The sequence below is a fragment of the Mustela putorius genome, unplaced genomic scaffold (genome assembly GCF_011764305.1).
Source record: "Mustela putorius furo isolate JIRA1106 unplaced genomic scaffold, ASM1176430v1.1 tig00000196_pilon_pilon_pilon, whole genome shotgun sequence".
Taxonomy (NCBI): domain Eukaryota; kingdom Metazoa; phylum Chordata; class Mammalia; order Carnivora; family Mustelidae; genus Mustela; species Mustela putorius.
The window spans coordinates 6065960-6085588 of NW_025421310.1; the positions used below are offsets into that span (position 1 = coordinate 6065960).

Here is a 19629-nt window from a genome sequence, read left to right on the forward strand (position 1 = left end):
TTCAGTTATGTGAGGCAATCATTAACCAACAAGAGTTCTTAATGGACCTGGGAAGCAATGTGTAGCTGGGAAGGAAAGATGAGTGTTGTACTACTAGAGAGGAATTTGCTTCCTTAATTCACCAGTATTCCCGCCTTTGTTCCTGGAAAATGGGATTACCCTCTTCCCATTTGGGAAAAAATGTTGAATAGAAGCTTTTCAATTTCCCTTGGTTTACTTTCTCTTCTATAACAGAAAGCACAGGAAAACTCTGATGTTGTGGGACCCATTTGTCAAGGTTTACGGAAAGACAAGTGGCTCAGCCTCAAAATTTCTGTTTTCCTGTTGACCACCCTGCTCTCAGGAGCAGTGGGTTCCCATCTTTTACCAAAGACTCCTGAAGGATGTTCTGGATGTTACCACGTGCTTGCCCAGGCATCGTATTGTGCCAATGCCAACTTCCTGGCTTTCATAATATACAGCAGTTCTATTACCAATGGGAAAGCTGATTGATGGTTGTGTGGGAGCTCTGTAATATTTTTTTTATTTATAACTCTAAAATATTTTCCAAAACAAATTTTTTTAAAGAAAATGTCTTGGTCAGGACTTCAGATGAGATAGGACAGATCTCAGAGTGGGTGGAGCTGGAGGCACACACACGACATTTATGAGGGAGATGTTGTCACTGATGGTTTCCTGGCTTAGTTGTGAGAAGGAAACTGTACACCAGGCAGTGGAGAACCAGCGTGTTGGGGTAAGACCTCTACCCACACAACGTGGAGACAAAGTGGGGAGGAGGGACCCGCGATGGCCCAGTTCCCCTTCTTCCTTTGAACTGTAAACTGAAGACGGGATCTCAGTCTGAGTCAAAGGGACAGTATGCTCACAGAATTCCTGTCCCTGCTTTGCCTTGGTGAGTCTCCAGAACTAGGACAGATGGGTTTGGGTGGGTGAGAAAATTCACGGTGAAGCGGGGGTTGATGTGAAATGATATCTTCTGTGTACTGGACACATGCTACCTGTCAGAGTTTCATGGGCTGTGGTGTGACACTCCTCTGTTCTGGGGTCCTGGGGAAGTGAGGTTCAGAGTCATGGGGCGATACCCTCATTTACTCAGCTAAGCAATACAGAGCTCCCATGAAGTCTGCAAACCTGCTTGGTCCAAATCCCACTCTTGCCATGAATGTTTGTTGGCATAGAGGAGGGCGGGATACATAGGGTGTGGAACTATGGGTTTGGGCACAGACCAAGATTATAAAGAAGGGCTACGTTTGGGGACAATGGATGAAAAGAAAAATTTCTGACCAACCCCATTCTCTACTGATTTTAACTGTCCTCAACTTGAATGTGATGTAATCAAAGGGACTTCAGCCTGTTAATAGGAAGACCTGTGATTATGACCTTGGCTTGGTCTCATAGGAGCTCTAGACTGTGAGCCAGCAGTTCCACTGACCAAGCTCCCAGTTCCTCTTTTGTGAGGTGGAGCTGAGGGGTGTCTGCAGAAGATATCAGGACTTGTCATCTGCCCCAGTTCCTTCCTCCTTCTTTTGAGATACAGCCCTTCCTTTGGGTAATGCTTTGAGCTTTAGGTGTGGCTATACCCTGAGCCCCTACTGCAGGGCAGAATAAGTTGGACAGTCGAGAGACTCACCTCATCCTGCCCATAGTCATTTCCCGAAGTGCCAAACACCAAATGGCTTAAAACAACAGAAATCTATTCTCTCAGAGTTCTGGAGGCGAGATGTCCAAGGTCAAGGTTCCAGCAGGGCTGGTTCCTTCTGAGGGCTCCAAGGCCCCAAGGGAGACTCTGTTCCAGGCTCCTCCCTTCTGGGGATGGTAGGCAGTCCTTGGGTTCCTTTCTTGCAGGTCCTTTGCTGCAATCCCTCATGTCCTCACATGGCCATCTTCCCTCTGTGTCTGTCTCTCTATATCGCCCCACCTCTTATGGGGACACCAGTCATACTGAATTATGGGACTAGCCTACTCCCAAATAATGCTGTTTCCAAATAAGTTCGCACTCACAGGTGCTGGGGGTTAGGGCTTGAACCTACCTTTCTGGAGGACACAATGAATCATTATTCCATGGACGGGTCTATAATGCTTAGCAAGGCTGTCCACTTCTTTAGGAAGATTCTCAGACTAGCATTGGGATTCAGATAAATTTTGGTTCTCAGTGTGACCTTCCAAAGATACCAGACTGTACCTGCCTACAGACTTGCTTCCAGGCTCCTGGTCCTGTCATGACGATACTCAGAGGGAATGAACATGGCAGCTGAGAGAAAAGACCCTAACAGCCCTGAATCCCTAGGTCAGTCTGCTTTGGAAGCCAGATTTGCTGTTGCACTTAATGGAGGTTTTGTGCCTAAACTAACACAACTAGTCATTTCTGCTTCTTACCTCAGGTGGACTTCTGCTATTTCAATCTCTATACTTCTTTAGTACAGAGGGCAAATGAACCCAACTTCCGTAAAATTTTTAAAATGTGATACAATTCACCTAAGAGTAACCATTTAAAGTAGACAATCAAGTGGCATTTTAGACACATTTCGACATTTAGACACAATGTTATGTAACCACCAAAAATGTTTTCATCACCCTTAAAGGAAATGCTGTACTCACAAAGCAGCCACTCGCCATCCCCCTTCCCAGGGTGGGGGGAGGGGGATGCCACCCATGTACTTTCTGTCTCTCTAATGGAGCTATTCTGCATCTATCATGTAAATGGAATCATACATGGGACTTTTCATGTCTGGATTCTTTCTCTAGGAATGATTTTTTAAAGATTTTATTTATTTATTTGTCAGAGAGAGAGAGAGCGCACAAGCAGGCAGAGAGGCAGGCAGAGGTGGAGAGAGAAGCAGGCTCCCTGCTGAGCAGAAAGCCCAATGCGGGACTCGATCCCAGAACCCCAGGATCATGACCTGAGCCAAAGGCAGTGGCCCAACCGACGGAGCCACCTAGGCATCACAGGAATGATATGTTCAAGGTCCATCCATGATGTGTCACCCAACATTTCTTTCTACAATAGAATAGGAGAATATTTTATATAACATAATCTGAAGAATTCTTTAGATGCAATTTTTAAGCTTTCCAGATGATGCATCCAAAGGACCTGTTAAATCGTAATTTAACAGGAATCTGGAGATCGATTCTGGTGCCCAGTTCCAATGTGTGGGGGTGGGCCCCGGACACCACCAAGAAATTCTTGAACACCATTTGGGTGTCCTGTAATTTAACTCAGCTCTGATACCATCTACCTGGAGTTAGCATCAGATCCTGTTGGTGAGGTCTTAGTCCCGCAAGACTCCCTCCCCCCCATTTTAGATGCCAATGGCAAGTCTGGGTGATCACCTGATCAGTCAGCTATCTATCAGGAATTCCCAGGACCCCCTCTTTGGGTTTAGTTAATGTGCTAGAGAGGCACACAGAACTCACAGAAATATTTAAGTTACTGGTTGCCAGTATACTAGAAATGGCTATAACTCAGGGATAACCACATGGAAGAGATGTGGAGGACCAGGTATGGGGCAAGGGTGCCAAGTTTCCATGTCCTCTCCAGGCACACCACTCTCCCTGCACCTCCCCCTGTTCATCAACCTGGAAGCCCTCTGAAACCATCTTCCCCCCCCTTTTTTTAAGATTTTATTTTTATTTACTTGAGAGTGAGAGGATGAGAGAGAGAGAGGACAAGAAGGGGAAAGTCAGTGGGAGAAGCAGACTCCCTGCCAAGCAGAGAGCCCAATGCAGGACTCGATCCCAGGACTCCAGAATCATGACCTGAGCCGAAGGTAGTCACTTAACCAACTAAGCCACCCAGGTGCCCTGAACCCATCCTTCTGAGCGTTTATAGAGGCTTCATTACATAAGCACAATTGATTAAATCATTGGCCAATGGCAATTGATTCCATCTCCAACCCCTCCCCCATTCCCAGAGGTCAAGGAGATGGAATTGAATGTTCCAAGCTTGCCATCCTATGGTTGGTTTCCCTGGCAACCAGCCCTTATCCTTAGGTCTGGTCCAGAAGTCACTTCATAACATAATGAAAGACACTTACATTGCATCCAACCATTGGAAAATTCCAAGGGTGGGTGTCTGGTTCATTTAGTTAGAAGAGCATGGGAGGGGCGCCTGGGTGGCTCAGTGGGTTAAGCCTCTGCCTTCAGCTCAGGTGGTGATCTCAGGGTCCTGGGATCGAGCCCAGCATCGGGCTCTCTGCTCAGCCGGGAGCCTGCTTCCCCCCTCTCTCTCTGTCTGCCTCTCTGCCTACCTGTGATCTCTGTCTGTCAAAATAAATAAAATCTTAAAAAAAAAAAAAGAAGAAGAAGAAGAGGAGCATGCGACTCTTGATCTTGGGGTCATGAGTTTGAGCCCCTTATTGGGTGTACAGATTCCTAAAATAAATAAACAGTCTTAAAAAAAAAAAAAAAAACATGGTTAAGAAAATTCCAAGAGCTTTAGTAGCAGCTGTGTGCCAGGAACCAGGACAAAGACCAAATGTGTATTTCTTATCATAAACCACAGCATCGCCTAAGTTTTTAGGGAGCTGTGGTTTCTCATGTCCCCACTGCTACCTGTCTCAGTAGGAGTTGTAGCACCCAATGAGGCTGGACGTTGTTCAGAGCACGGGTAGAGGGTAGATGACAGTGGCCCGCCAAGGACCTGCCGAAGAGTATAAGTGTGTCAGTGTTCAGAGTCTGTAAAGAGTCCGTCGAATGAGAGACACTTGGTAATTGGTGGGTTTTCATTGTTCTTCTTTCCTGAGAAATGTATTTTTTTCCAGTTATCCTGCATTCCCCTCAATGACAGTTCCTTCTGTGTGGACAGTCCTCCTTGTCTATGTCCGCTGTGGTCTCTTGTTAGGAAAGAGGGACAAGTTCTGAGGAATCCAACACACAGCATGGAGACTGTAGTTAATCATTCTGTGTTCTCACCCCGGACACACAGGCACGCACACACGGAGGGTCACCACTCTAGGAGCTGATGGATGTGTTAATTGGCTTGATTGTCATAATTTTTCTATGTATGTGTGTGTATATACATATAGATCATGTTGTGTAACTTAAGTACACATAGTTTTATTTGTTAAAGAAAGAGAACCTCTCTCTCGCCTTTACACCCTATTCTCCTATTCTCCAGTAGGGTTTCATAAAGCAAAATGAACTAAAGGCATCTCGGTGCTTACTTTAAAAAGGGGTGGTCACTGTTTGAGCAGAATATTGGGTGATACCAGAGCTGACACAACATGAGTCTAAAAACCGGTTTGTTGGGGGAGGACTAAAAAGGGAACATGAGACCTAGGACTCCCTGACCACTCAGAGGATGATTTCCTACCTATAAATCCCACCACTGTCACTGCAAGTTTGGCCTCAGTGTACCTTTTTTCTTGGTGAAACTTGGGGGGTTCTGTGTTGTGAGTTAACCCCTGAATTTAAGCAAGGGCCAGATGTTCTGAGATATTCTCACATCTAGAGAAATTCTAGCTTCACTGCTTGACAGACCCGCAAGACAGGTTTCCCATATTTTCATCCAAGGGATGACCTTCCTATCCCAGAATGAAATACATAGAACAGAACACAGGAGAGGTAGGGCCTGACATTTGTGAAGATCAAAGTCACATGTAGAAAGAGCATTTAGGACCATGAATGTCTTGAACTCCTTGAGAAAAGAAGAATCTTGTCAGAGAGAGCGACTTCTCTCCATTTGAATCAGGGAGGAAGCCCTCTGCTCATACTCCACAGTAAAATAATGACTGTGTTATTTAAGGGTGAAAAGTGCAGTCATGGAAAGCAGGAGAAGAAAAAATAGGCAAATCTGCAAAGATGTCTAGATGGTGAAAGAAAGACTGATCATGAAAGCAACATCATAAATGGGTAAAGGCTGCTGGAACTTTGTACATAAACGTAACTCCTGAATGAGAAACAATGGGACATAAGCAAAAGGTAAAAAAAATCAATCCAAGGAAGTGCCTCCAAGAAATAGGAAAGATCTCTAACAAATTAGCCATGCGTTCTCTGCCTGATATGTACTCAAAGATGAGTATACAACCCATGTTTCATGAGGGTTTCTCTTCCAGGACTCAGCCTGGGATTTGAAGATGAGAAAAAGAATGGTAAGTTTTCTTGCATAAACCCTATCTGTTCCTGCAACCCAGATTTTCTCTTTAATGCTCTGAATTCTGGGAGGGCACTGGTGGTCATCATGATGAAGAGTCAGACTAACTCTGAATTCTTTCCAGAGACACTTCCCAAGCCCTCCTTCAGTGCCTTGTCCAGCTTAGTGGTGGGATACAGAGGCAACGTGACCCTGAGGTGCCAGTCTCACTTCCAGAATGTGACATTCATGCTGGGGAAGCTGCAGGACTCCAGGTACAGGCAGGAGCAGAGGTCCACAGGACACAAGGCTGAGTTCTTCCTTACTCACCTGGAGCCAAAGGATGCTGGGATGTACTTTTGCGCCTACAAGACAATGGTCTCCCAGGAGTGGTCAGGCGAGAGTGAATACCTACAGCTCAAGGTCAGAGGTGAGAAAGGCTGCCTCAGGTTTGCTCTTGAGGCATATATTCCTGTGCTGTGATGGAACCTGGCTGGGCAAGGAAAAGTCCGGGAAATGGACAGATGTGACCATTTGAATGTAAAATATGGTGGAAATAGGAAGTGAGTGTGGGGAAAGGTTCTCATCAGAGATTCTGAGTGTGGATCAACGAGGTGGATGTGGGAGTGTTTTAGAATAGAGTTTTAGGGGACCTGGATGGCTCAGTGGGTTAGGCATCTGCCTTCAGCTTGGATCATCTGCGTTCAGCTTGATCCTGGGGTCCTGGGATCAAGCCCCATGGCGGGCTCCCTGCTCAGTAGAAAGCACACTTCTCCCTCTTCCTCTGCCACTCCCCCTGCTTGTGCTCTCCTTCTCTATGTCAAATAAATAAATAAAAACTTTAAAAAAGAATATAGGTATGAATAGAAAATTTGAGGTAGAGTATGGCCAAAGATGAAGAGATGATTGTCATTGAGAAAAAGATAGTTTGAGGGCACCTGGATGGCTTAGTTGGTTAAGTGTCTGCTTTCAGCTCAGATTGTCCTGGGGGAGCCTGCTTCTCCCTCTAGCTTGTGCTCTCTCTCACATTCTTGCTCTCAAATAAATAAATAAATAAGTGAAATCTTTAAGAGAGAGAAAGATAGTCTATTAGAGTTCCCAAGAAAAGGGGTATAGCAATGCCATGCAGGACCACATAGAGAAGCACCAAAGACAGTCAAGAAACAGAGGGAGGAGGAAGACTGGGCAAGAGTCTTTACTGAGGTTTCTGTGGGAAGGAACAGACTTAAGATTGGCCCTGGTGTACAGAGGTTGTCCCTGATTATCTGGTATCTAACAGGGAATATCAACCCAGAGTGTGAGAGCCATAGAGGAGGTGGTTGGCAGTATGAGCTCTGGAATGTTTGGTTTGCACCTGAGGGGTGTGCTTGGGGAAGTGGATACCCTTGGTGGAGGATCTCTGCAGGGTCAGCAATGTCCCAAGATATCAAAGTGTCAAATTCAGAAAATAAAATCTATGGTTAATAGAAAGATGGGTAAGAATATCCCCAGGTTCATTGGAAAAGAGGAATCCCTGGTCCTTCCCTTCACCCATGCTGCTTTGGCCTCTTCAGGATCAGTCCTAAACCTTCCCTCTTACTCAACATAGACCCTAAGATGACTCCAGGTCACAGTATGAGACTCTGATGTCTGATTGCATACGACAGACCCAAATGTATTGTTATTGTTCTGCTGAAAACAGAACTCCCAGAGCTGCTACAAGTTGAGAAAACAAGAAAAATCCAAACTATCAGGACGGCAAAAGACATCCCTCATTTTTAACCCCCCACTTCAACAATAGAAATTTGGCATCCACCCACAAACCAAAGTGCCTTTGTGGGAGTTGTGGGATCTGGCACCACACAGCAAGGGACCCAAGAGGAGTCTCCCCCACCTGTGCATTGAGTAATAGGCAGACAGATCTCAGTACCAGCTGTGGAACCTGAGGGAGACTGTAAATTAATTCCAGGTCCTGTTGGCCATGGCCTAGAAGCACGTGAAGACTTGGGCAATCACCTATGGGCAAGAGAATCTTTGTAGAAGTCTATAAGCCAAGACTGAATCATGAAGAAATAGAAAATCTGAATAGATCAATAACAGATAAGGAGATTGCCTCAATAATCAAAAACCTCCTAATGAAGAAAAGTGACCAGCTGGTTTCACTGGTGATTTCCACCAGCATTTAAAGAAGAAATAATGCCAATCCTTTTCAAAGTCTTACTAAAAATGGAAGATGTGGGGGTACCTGGCTGGCTCAGCTGGTAGAGCATGTGACTCTTGATCTCAGAGTCATGAGTTCAAGCCCCATGTTGGGTGTGGAGCCTACTTAAAAAAAATTGAAGATGTGGGAACATTCCTACATTCATTTCATGAGACCAGCATTACCTATACCAAAGCCAGATAGTGACACTGGGAGAAACCTACAGAGCAATGTCCCTCATGGACACAGAGGCAAAAATTCCCAACAAAACCTTTGCAGCCAAATTCAACAGCACATTAAGAAGATCTTACATTATGGTTAATTGGGATTTATCCTTAGGGTGCAAGGATGCTTCAACGTACACAATCAGTAAATGTCATAGACCATGTTAATGAATGAAAGACAAAAAGACTATGATCATCTTAATAGAGGCAGAAAAAGCATTTGACAAAACACAATGTCCTTTCAAGATTACAATCTCTCCACAAATCAGGAATAAAAGCAATGCATCTCAACATCACAAGACAGACACAACAAACCCACAGCTAGCATCGTACTCGAAGGCGAAAGGTCAAAATATTTCCTCTGAGAACAGAAACAGGACGAGGACGTCCACTCCTATCTCTCCTCATCAACATAGTACTGGAGGTCCTAGCCCGAGCAATCAGGCAAAACAAGGAAATAAAAGGCATCCAAACTGGAAAGGAAGAGGGACAACTGTCTTTATTTGTAGATGATATAATGTTATACATGGAAAATCCTAAAGACTCAATCAAAAGACCTGTTAGATCCTGAATAGCCAAAGCAATACTGAGAAAGAAGAATAAAGCGGGGGCTACTGTAATACTGATTTCAAACTATACTACAAAGCTATGGGGGTGCCTGGGTGGCTCAGAGGGCTAAGCCTCTGCCTTCGGCTCAGGTCATGATCTCAAGGTCCTGGGATCGAGCCCTGCATTGGGCTCTCTGTTCAGTGGGGAGCCTGCTTCCCCCTCTCTTTCTGTCTACTGTGATCTCTCTGTCTCCCTGTCAAATAAATAAATAAAATCTTTTTAAAACTTTTTTTAAAAAATTATTTGACAGACAGAGATCACAAGTAGGCAGAGAGGCAGGCAGAGAGAGAGAGGAGGAAGCAGGCTTCCCACAGAGCAAAGAGCCTGATGCGGGGCTCGATCCCAGGACCCTGGGATCATGACCTGAGCTGAAGGCAGAGGCTTTAACCCACTGAACCACACAGGCACCCCTAAAATCTTTTCTAAAAACTGTCATGTGATAGCAAGGATTCTAGGCTACTGAATAGCCATTATATAAACTATGAAAATAACAGAAGTGCATAAAACAATATTTTTTAAAAAGCTATAGTAATCCAAATGGTGTGACATTGGCATAAAAATAGACACATATATCAATGGAATGGAATCAAGAGCCAACAAATGATGTTGGAAAATGGGATAACCATATGCAGAGGATGAACTGGACCCTCATCTTGCGCCACTCACAAAAATTAACTCAAAATGTATTAAAGACTTAAACATAGGACCCCAAGACATAAAACCCCAAGAAGAAAATGGGAAAATGGGAAAAGCTTCTTTACATGACCTTGACAATGATTTTTTTTATATGACCCATAAATGACGAGAAAACGAATGCAAAAATAAACAAGTGGGATTACATCAGGCCAAAAGCTTCCACACAGCAAAAGAAACAGTCAGCAAGATGAGGAGACAACCTACCAAATGGGAGAAAATATTTGTAAAATGGTGGTGCTCCTTCCTGGGATAGGGAAGACTGGCAAGGAATAGGACTGGAAGGGGTAAAATTAGTGAGATCACTTATAAATGTTTTGTTATTAAACATAATATGATAAAACTAATGTGAAACTCAGGAGTACTAAAAAGAGCCATCTGGGGGTGCCTGGGTGGCTCAGTCATTGAGCATCTGACTCTTGATTTTTTTTTTTTTTTAATTTGACAGAGAGAGATCACAAGCAGACAGAGAGGCAGGCAGAGAGAGAGGAGGAAGCAGGCTCCCTACTGAGCAGAGAGCCAGATGCGGGGCTCGATCCCAGGACCCTGAGATCATGACCTGAGCCGAAGGCAGCGGCTTAACCCACTGAGCCACCCAGGCGTCCCCATGACTCTTGATTTTTGACTCAGGTCATGATCTCAGCATCGTGAGATGGAGCCCCATGTCAGGCTCTGTGCTCAGCATGGAGTCTGCTTGAGGTTCTCTTCCTCTGCCTCTCCCCACCCCTCAAATAAATAAATAAATACAATCTTAAAAAAAAAAAAAAGGGCCATCTAATGTTATGGCCCAGGTTTGGGGACCCAGTGAGCATCCCAAGGGGAAAATAGGAAATGGGAAAGACATTTTCCGCTTCCTAAAGGGGGCTTAGAGTCCATAAGCAGAATAAGAGGACCTACGTCCCCAAGATTTCCACTCAATCACTGACTTTTTCCCCCCCTGCATCTTGTTTTCTAGATGTCCACGATGGACATGGAGCTATGGAAGGAAAAAATGGTAAGATAGTCTGAGAGATATTTTTCCAATTTTTATCCACCACATGAGACAGGCAGTCCCCTTTGGTTAAAAGGCACAGAAGAACTTTGATGCTTGGTTTCTCACTGTGATAGGGAAGATGACTGCCTTTCTGGGAAGCTGACCTCCAAGCTCCTCATGGGTTAAGGAGAAGCCGATGAGTAAAACAGTTAGAGGTGCGTCGTTTGTCTTTTTATGTAGTGAAACACCATGGCGGAGTCTTGTGAAGACTGGGGATGAGCTTGTGTGTCCAGTTTGGGCAACAGGATGGGGACCCATGGAGCCCAGGTGCTTTGGGAATGTGTGTGATCAAGGATTTGCTAAAACTTTAGAGTTCTTAAAAACAGGTGAATATTAAGTTATTTTTCTCTGATGTTGCTTTTCCATGAGGAGTTGACTAAGAGTCTATCCTTGGAGATGCTTGTAAAAGTTAGAACTTTTGACATCTTTGGATGAAAACAGCTCATCCAGATTTTAATGGCCAAATATATAATGTAAGTTGGCATCTAGTTGCTTACTCATCTTTAATTTTTGCAACTCATAACCTCCCTGTAATCTACTCCAACAAGCCAAAATTGTCCAAGACTGTCATTAGAGTCTATGCTAGAACAACGTTGTTTTTTTTTTTTTTTAAGGTATCTCCCAAAATGTCCTTGCAAAATAAGTAATAGCCTTTGAAAATGTTTTCATTCGGTATTAGCAGACTTGGGGAATGAGCTCTACTCCAGCCTTATGAACATAAGTCACACCAGGAATGTTTTCTGGGAGAAATCTGAAATTGGATTGAGTCAAGGACCGTGGAAGTACCAGAAATAAGGAGGGAAGTCTAGCGATGGGTGAGAGGGGAAAGAGGAAGAGGAACAGTCTTCTTTTTGGCTCTCGTATTACTTATTTTCTTTCTTTTGTATTGATTTGTAATTCACATCCCATAAATCCAGCCTTTTAAAGTACACGATTTGGTGGCATTTGGCACATTCACAAGGTTGTGCAACCAACGCCACTCTATCATTGCAGAGCATTCTCATCCCCCCCAAACAGACTCTCCTTCCCCATCAGCAGTCTCTCCCCATTCCTTTCCCAATGATGGACATTTGGGCGGTTCATACCTCTCAGGTATCGCAATTAAGGCTACTATGACCTCTGGGGGCGGGGCGGGGGTTGGCAAGCACCTGTTTGAGTTCCTGCTTCCAGTGTTCTTGGATATCTACCTAGGAGTAGAATTGCTGGGACATATGGTAACTCTATGTTTAACTTCTCAAGAAACTGCCAAATTGTTTTCCAATGTGGCCGCACCAATTTACATTCCCACCAGTAATACATGTGGGTTCCAATATCTCCACATCCTTGCCAGCACTTATTTTCCTTTCATTTTATTATAGACATCCTAGTGGGTGTGTAGATCATTTCTTGAGATGTACTTTCTGAGCTCAAATTTATACCGCAGCAATTCTAAATGGGATAAAGTCTTTAAGCACAGATAGGATGCTCCCAGCCCATAGAGGGTCACATATGTGCACATAAAGCCTGGCTTCCTCTCTGCTGCCTGAGGCCTCATTTACGCCCGTGGCAAGCTTTATTCCACTGCTCCCTGTGATTCCTTCATGGCGACACCAGAGACCCTTGCTAATTTATTCTAGCAGTTTGTAAAGAGTGATGGGAAATTTGGCCAGGAAACATGGATGCCTCAGGGTGAATGCAGATCAGTGGGTTGTGTCGCTGTAGGAAGGGGAAAGTCTTGTGATGGTTTACTTCTTCCTTCTAGTGAGGGGCTGTGGGAGAGAAGCCCAAGGCCAGATGAACGGTAAGCAGGGCTGATGTCTGGAGCAGCTGTTCCCACCCTGCTTTCTTAGGCTCCCCGAGAGGCACTAATAGTTTGCTGCTTTGAGGGTCTCTTGGATTCAGTGCCACCAAAAGATTCAAACAAGTATTGATTGTGAAAGTGACTGTGTAGGAGGTGCCGGGGAAGGAGGGCTGAGAAGAAAAGGTCTGAGCAAGAGTGCGATATCCATGTCCCTCCCTGGTGTCTTTTGCACTGTGCTGGGCTAGGGGGTTCAGGCAGTCCTGGGAAAGAGATGTCCCTGGGATACAGAGATCCCGAGGCATTTGGGGTCCTTCCTGGCAGTCTCCCAACAACGAGATGCAAATGTTCACATTGGAAAGTGAAAGAAACCATGATCCAGAGAGCATAAAAATGGCAAAGGGAGTGGAGGAGCGCTGGCATCCTCTGCGACAGAGGGAGACAGGTGTGGGTGGGATATGGGGGGAGAAAATAATCATTATCACTACAATCTCATTCCTACACATTGAGTCAGATTTTAGACTCGGCTTTGAAGCCAGCGTTTCCCATCACTACTCAGTTCTTCCCGTTCCGTGTTCTCTTCCCACCCCTCTCCTTACTCCCCTTCTGGAGGCATAACTGACCAAAGTGTGCAGGTGATGGTCTCGTCTCCAGGACCTACTCCTCTGTTCACTGGTAGCCTTTTACCAGCCTCTTCCCACCTCCCCACCTGCTACTCTCCTTGGCCCCTGGCAACCACCACTCTACTCTCTGCTTCTACAAGTTCAACTGAAAGATTTTTTTTCTTTGTTTCAGATTCCTCACATAAGTAGAATCTAATCAGGTAGTATTTGCTTTCGTTTGGCTCATCTCCTCAGCATAATGCATCTGCACTGTTGCAGACAGCAGGATTTTCTACTTTTTTCATGGCTGAATAATACCCCAGTACAAATACCATTTAACTCTTGAACTCTTGAATGTGGCTTTTCATTCCTCTGGGATGGGACTTACTGTTCTCTCTGCGGCGTCGCAGTGACGGGGGTAAACGTATGTCTCCCCAGAGCGTGAGGTCACTTCTCTGGTGTTTCCACACCCAGAGGCCAGCACGGAGCTACCCATCCCAGCTGTGGAGTCCGAGCAATTCCCTTAACTTGTGCATACTTTGTTCAGGTTAGAATGAAATGGGAACAGTAAAACTACCTTGTATGTTTCTCTCTTTTTTTGTAATTTAATGTTATTTTGTTTAAATTCAAGTAATTAACGTGTAATGTATTATTGGTTTCAGAGGTAAAGGTCAGGGATTCATCAGTCTTATATCACACCCAGTGCTTATTCCATCACGTGCCCTCCTTAATGCCCATCACCCAGTTACCCCATCCCCCTACCCAGTTGCCCTCCAGCAACCTTCAGTTTGTTTTCTAGAGTTAAGAGTCTCTTAAGGTTTGCCTCCCTCTCTGATTTCATCTTGTTTTGTTTTTTCCTCTCTTCCCCTGTGCTCCCTTATTTTGCTTCCTGAATTCCACATATCAGTGAGATCATAACAATAATTGTCTTTCTCTGATTGACTTATTTTGCTCAGCATAATACCCTCTGGTTCCATCTACGTCATTGCAAATGACAAGATTTCATTTTTTTGATGACTGAGTGATATCCCATTGTGTATATATAGACCACATCTTCTTTATCCGTTCATCTGTTGAGGGACATCTGGGCTCCTTCCACAGTTTGGTTATTGCGGACACTGCTGTTATGAACATTGGGGTGCAGGTGCCCCTTCTTTTCACTACATCTGCATCTTTGGGGTAAATACCCAGTAGTGCCATTGCTGGGTTGTTAAGGTAGCTCTATTTTTAACTTCTTGAGGAACCTCCACACTGTTTTTCAAAGTGGCTGTACCAGCTTGCATTCCCACCATCTCATGTGCTTCCTGTCAAGATGAGAAGAACGTGTGAAGCCCCTACCACAGAGAGGCTCACCATAAATAATCAGAATTATGGATATGGCTGAAAGGTTTATTAGGGAATTCCCTTGGGCGAGGCCCTCTCTGCGAGTGCCCACCCAGTTAACTCCCTGCTATCTAGTCCAGTGGCTACTGTTCTTATCCTCACTTTGAAGAGGGAAATGAAAAGTCAGAAAGATTAAGGAAATTCCCATAGTCATTGGAAGTCCCAGCTCAGAAGTGGTAGCAGCAAGTTCTGGAAGCCGGGGTATCTGACTCCTCGCACCTGTGGGGCTGAACTCGATCAGGTGTTTCAGGAGCCAAACTGATTCTATGACCTGCTCCTCTCCCACCAGCCAACAGATTGATCTTTGCTGCCACCTTCAGCTGCCTTTCCATTTCCATCCTCTTCCTCGCTGTCTTCTTCATCAACAGATGCACCCAGCATGGTGAGTTCAAGGAAGAACTGGTTTGTTTGCTTGTTTAATAAATAGACTTCACACCCAGCATGGGGCCTGATGCAGGGCTTCAACTCATAGCCCTGAGATCAAGAGCCAGACACTTAACTGACTGAGCAACTCAGGCACTCCGGGGAGCCCTGGTTTTAAACATTGGGGAAGGGGAATGAAGTGATGGATTTTCTCATTATACAAATCCCTCCCCATTTTGTTGTTGTTGTTGTTGTTTTGTAGGTTCGTCACATGGAGATTCCACCAAGAGGTAGATATACTTGACGAATCTTATGTCCCTCCCTTCTCCAGAACCCTGTTTGCACTTCTGTGATTCCCATGCCTCTTCTCTCCAAAGCCCTGTCCTCTCCCTCAGTCTTCAGATCCCTAATGTGTTTCTGTCTCTTAGAATCAGCCATTCTGAATTTCCCAAGCAGGAGGCTACAGGTGAGTGGTAAGAGAGAAACCACAAGGGAATCGTGGGATGGGAAGAGTAAGTCTCACTCCTGCAATCCGAGACCTGATTTTTTTTTTTTTTCCATTCACTCACATGCAGATTTATCCAACCTGGAGAGGATATCTGTCTCGGTGAGTTCTCCCCACTAGGTCACTTAGCACCATAGGCTGACCCCATCTGCCTCCTGGTTTAGCCCACATTCTGGTTAGTTGGATGCCCTCAGTTCACGTGACTGACAAGAGGCCAATTAACATTGTGTTTAAAAAACACGTGCCTTGACCAAACTCATCAAAACAGAGGGTAGAATAGTGGTTACCAGGGGTGGGAGATATTGCCCAAAGGATACAGACTTGCAACTAGTAGATAAGTTAAGTCATGGAGATATGACCCACAACACCGTGATTATAGCTCACAACGCTGTATTATAAACCTCAGAGTTGCTAAGAGACTAGGTCTTAATTGTTCTCACTGCAAAAAAGAAATGGTAATTATGCAGCAGGATGGAGATGTTAGCTGACATCATGCTGCAATATATAAATGTATCAAATCAACCCATGGTCCCCCTTAACCACATACAATGTTATATGTTAATTATATCTCAATAATTCAACAAAGAAACACCTGCTTTGTATCCCACAGTAGCTGGGTTCCAACTCCCCATGGCTACTGTTTACCGCCAGTATGGTCTGAGACAACTCGTGAAACCCCTGTGATTCGGACGCTTTATTCCCTCCCTTATCTAATGGGGATCAAAATCCCCCATGAAAAGGCCTGTGTGAATCCAGTGACACACTAAACATAAAGGGTTTGCTGGAATTTCTGGCAAGTTTTAAAACATCAGATGGATGGCATGAAAGCAGTGATTAACAAATGTTAATCGATGTACATCAATCAATTTTCTCTGTTTAAAAAAACTGCTTGCTTGTCCTTTAACATTAACTATCATTACCTCTAAGAGCAACTATCAGATGACATTTGTACATTTTTCTATAGGACACAGAGTTTCCTTGGTCCATTCTGTATGCCAAAGCATGTAAAAAGGGGCATTAGCAAAAGGTGCAAACTGTTCGCTGTTGTACTTGAAAAATATCTATGCCTGTGGCGTTCATTGAGATACATATGTATTTTTTAAAAGGTATAGAAAAACATAGTTCACAGGTTCACAAATGAACCATCAATGAACAAATCTAGTCCATGTTAAATGTTGGGTAAATGACATTGATTAGCAACTTGTTGATAATAACAATATTATAATAACATGATATTATGGTGGGGTACCTCACCATACAATGAAATTCTATTAAACAACAACAACAAAAAGGGAAGAAACTAGTGAAAGATCCATGTGCTAAATGAATACACTGCAAAACCATTTAGCTAAGTTATGAAAAGAGCCAGATACAGGAGACTGTCCATTGTCCCATTCCTGTAAACTCTCCCCAGGGAGTAATTCAATAACCGGCTGTGGCTAGAGCCAGGAGGGTGGGTATAACCACACCCAGGAGGGCGGGTATAACCACACAGGCACAAAGGGAACTTTTCTGGTAACGAATGTCCTAAAAGTTATTCTGACCGAGGGCTACCTCAGTCCACAGATCCACTAAAGGTCATCAAATGGTTTACCTCTGTTAGGTGAATTTCATGGTATATGAATTATATCTCAATAAAATTGTTTTTAAAATAGCATGATATTAACACAACCAATAGGTAATTCTTACGGGATAGGAGTTCTTATTCTCAACCCCATAAATTTGCAATGACTGTTCTTGATACCAGTTATCATTAGTAGTGTTTTATGATTAAAACTAGAGTCAAAACCCTCATCCTCCCAAGACCACAGCCATTCCTGAAATGGGGCTGTCCAGTAATGGACAGTTTGCCGCAGTAATGGACGCGTCCTATGGCTGTGTTATCGGATACAGCAGCCCCTGGCTACATGTGGCGATTGTACACTCAAAATGCATCTGGTATGACTGAGGACCCGCGTTTTAAGTTAAATGTAATTTTAATTCACTTAAATGTCAGTCACCCTATGTGGCTTGTAGGTACCATATTGGACAGCTAAGCTCTAAAAGCCCATCTCTTTCCCCCAAAGACTGAAAGACCCCCCCAGGGAGGGAGCCATGCTGATCTCTACCTGAGGCAGTCTCTGTCCTCCGCCGAGGAGCCCCAGGATCTTGTGAATGTGCAGTGCGGCAGGTAAAGGATGACAGCCAGAGCCCTAGAAAAGGAGAACGTGCGTTAAGATGCTGGAATGACTGGTCTCATGGAAAACAGGTCACTCCACGTCCTTGGCTCATAATCCATAGTAACAAAATTAAAGTTCTGCTTTTTTGATTCCGTGTCTCTCAAGAATTACTGGCTGGGTTTTCCTAAAATCTGGAGTGTGACTTTAGTGTGGACTGACTTGAAACATGTCCTGTGTCTACGGGCTGATGGTACTGTTCTAGCTACTTACGGGATTCTGGATGGCACCCCACAAATAGAAAGACTGTTCCCCAGAAAAACCCATTGGTTGTTGTTGGGTGAGGGCCTGCCATAGACAGAGGGATTTTTGAAAAGGAGCGCAAGGTGGGCACCTGGGTGGCTCAGTCTGTTAAGCGTCTGACTCTTGGTTTCAGCTCAGGTCACGATCTCAGGGTCCTGGGATTGAGCCCCATGTTGGGCTCCTTGCTCAGCACAGAGTCTGCTTGAGATTCTCTCTCTCATGCCCTCTCTTGCTTTCTCTCAAATAAATTAATTAAATCTTAAAAAAAAGGAGCACAAGATACAAGCCACAAAGATGGACACTCAACGGTGAACTAACTAAAGCAACCATAAGAGGTCTGCACCAGGGTAAGCCCCAAGCTGTGTTTGGTTCATGATCCTTCCAAGCAGTGCTGGGCAGCCCTCTAGTCCCAAAGCCAAGACCAGTTTTCTTGTTGACATGAACAGAAGCGCTTTCTCAGTGTCGTCATATTTCTTTTCTTATTATTTCTTTAAAACCAAAGGATACAGGGCGCCTGGGTGGCTCAGTGGGTTAAAACCTCTGCCTTCTGCTCAGGTCATGATCCCAGCGTCCTGGGATTGAGCTCCGCATCAGACTCTCTGCTCAGCAGGGAGCCTGCTTCCCCCAACCCCCACTCTCTGTTTGCCTCTCTGCCTACTTGTGATCTCTGTCTGTGAAATAAATAAATAAATAAATAATAAGTGAAATAAAACCAAAGGATGCAATGGAGCTAGACTTACCAAGTACATGTGGATTTTGTCACTTGGCACCCAGAACCTCATTAACTTATGTATTATGCCATTGTAAGGACTTTCCTGAGCGTGGACTTTTTTCTGTGGCAGTGACTTGGAATGGCCAGCTGCATGCAAACACAAGTAAGTGAACTCTGCTCCCACTTACATCACCCGATCAGGATCGAAAGTCATTTTTTTTCATCTCTGAGTGAACAAAAGTGGAAGAATTTGGGATGCACATATAAATATTCTTAGCTCACAAGCACATGCTGGGCAACTTTCCTCTTTTAAGGTTTTTAATTATGAAATAATTTGAACATAAAGGAAAACACCAAACTACAGAAATGGAAATATGCACACTATACTTATTTTCTAGATGTTTTCGGTTATGTTTCATGACGCCCGCTCCCAATCTGTTGTCCTTCCTCTCTTCCCCAGAGATGACCTTTATGCATGTTATTATATGTTATTCTTATCCATTTTCTCATACTTTTACAACACAGACATCTACTGATTGTCAGTATATGGCAATACTCTATGTGTTAACATATACACATATATGGGATCCTCTTGTATATTATAATTCTGTGACTTTTTATTGTCCCCAATATGATGCTGTTGAAAATCCAGGTGAGTGCTGTGGGTCTAGCTCATAGACCCATACAGCTCATTGCCTGCCATACAGAAGTCAGCTGTTGGCCATACCATGGAATATTGCTCAACCCCAAAAGGAATAAAGCACCATGATTTGCCACTGAACATGAGTGAACCTTGAAAACATTACACTCAGTCAAAGAACCAGTCACAAAAAGCTACGTACATGCTGTAGGAGTCCATTCCTGTGAGATGCCCAGAAAAGGCAGACCCTCAGACACAGAGAGCAGCAGACGGATTCATGCCTGCCAAAGGGCTGAGGGAAAGGAGGAAGTGGATGGGATCTCTCTTTGGGGGTGACAGAAATATTGTGGAAGTAGAGGCCAGAGATTGTTGAACATCCT

The 19629-nt window shown here is 44.3% G+C and overlaps 1 protein-coding gene across 2 annotated transcripts; it reads left to right on the forward strand.

The window, feature by feature from the left end:
- Positions 1–659: 659 nt before the first annotated feature.
- LOC101690096 (V-set and transmembrane domain-containing protein 1) lies at positions 660–17746 on the forward strand. Of its 2 annotated transcripts, XM_045076979.1 has the most exons (9): positions 660–892; positions 6054–6089; positions 6216–6500; positions 10731–10769; positions 14860–14952; positions 15196–15223; positions 15362–15399; positions 15509–15540; positions 17505–17746. In XM_045076979.1, exons 1-9 carry the CDS (start codon positions 859–861, stop codon positions 17610–17612), a joined length of 693 nt encoding a protein of 230 aa, XP_044932914.1. In that variant the 5' UTR covers positions 660–858; the 3' UTR covers positions 17613–17746. The 2 variants fall into 2 exon arrangements, with proteins under 2 accessions (XP_044932914.1, XP_044932915.1); XM_045076980.1 differs by lacking the exon at positions 10731–10769.
- Positions 17747–19629: the final 1883 nt, after the last annotated feature.

Bases quoted from the DNA above. Each gene is read 5' to 3' on its own strand.
- LOC101690096 (XM_045076979.1), top strand. From the start codon at position 859: ATGCTCACAGAATTCCTGTCCCTGCTTTGCCTTG. The intron at 14,953-15,195 runs GTGAGTTCAAGG...GTTGTTTTGTAG, and splicing joins CAACAGATGCACCCAGCATG to GTTCGTCACATGGAGATTCC. The intron at 15,400-15,508 runs GTGAGTGGTAAG...ACTCACATGCAG, and splicing joins TCCCAAGCAGGAGGCTACAG to ATTTATCCAACCTGGAGAGG.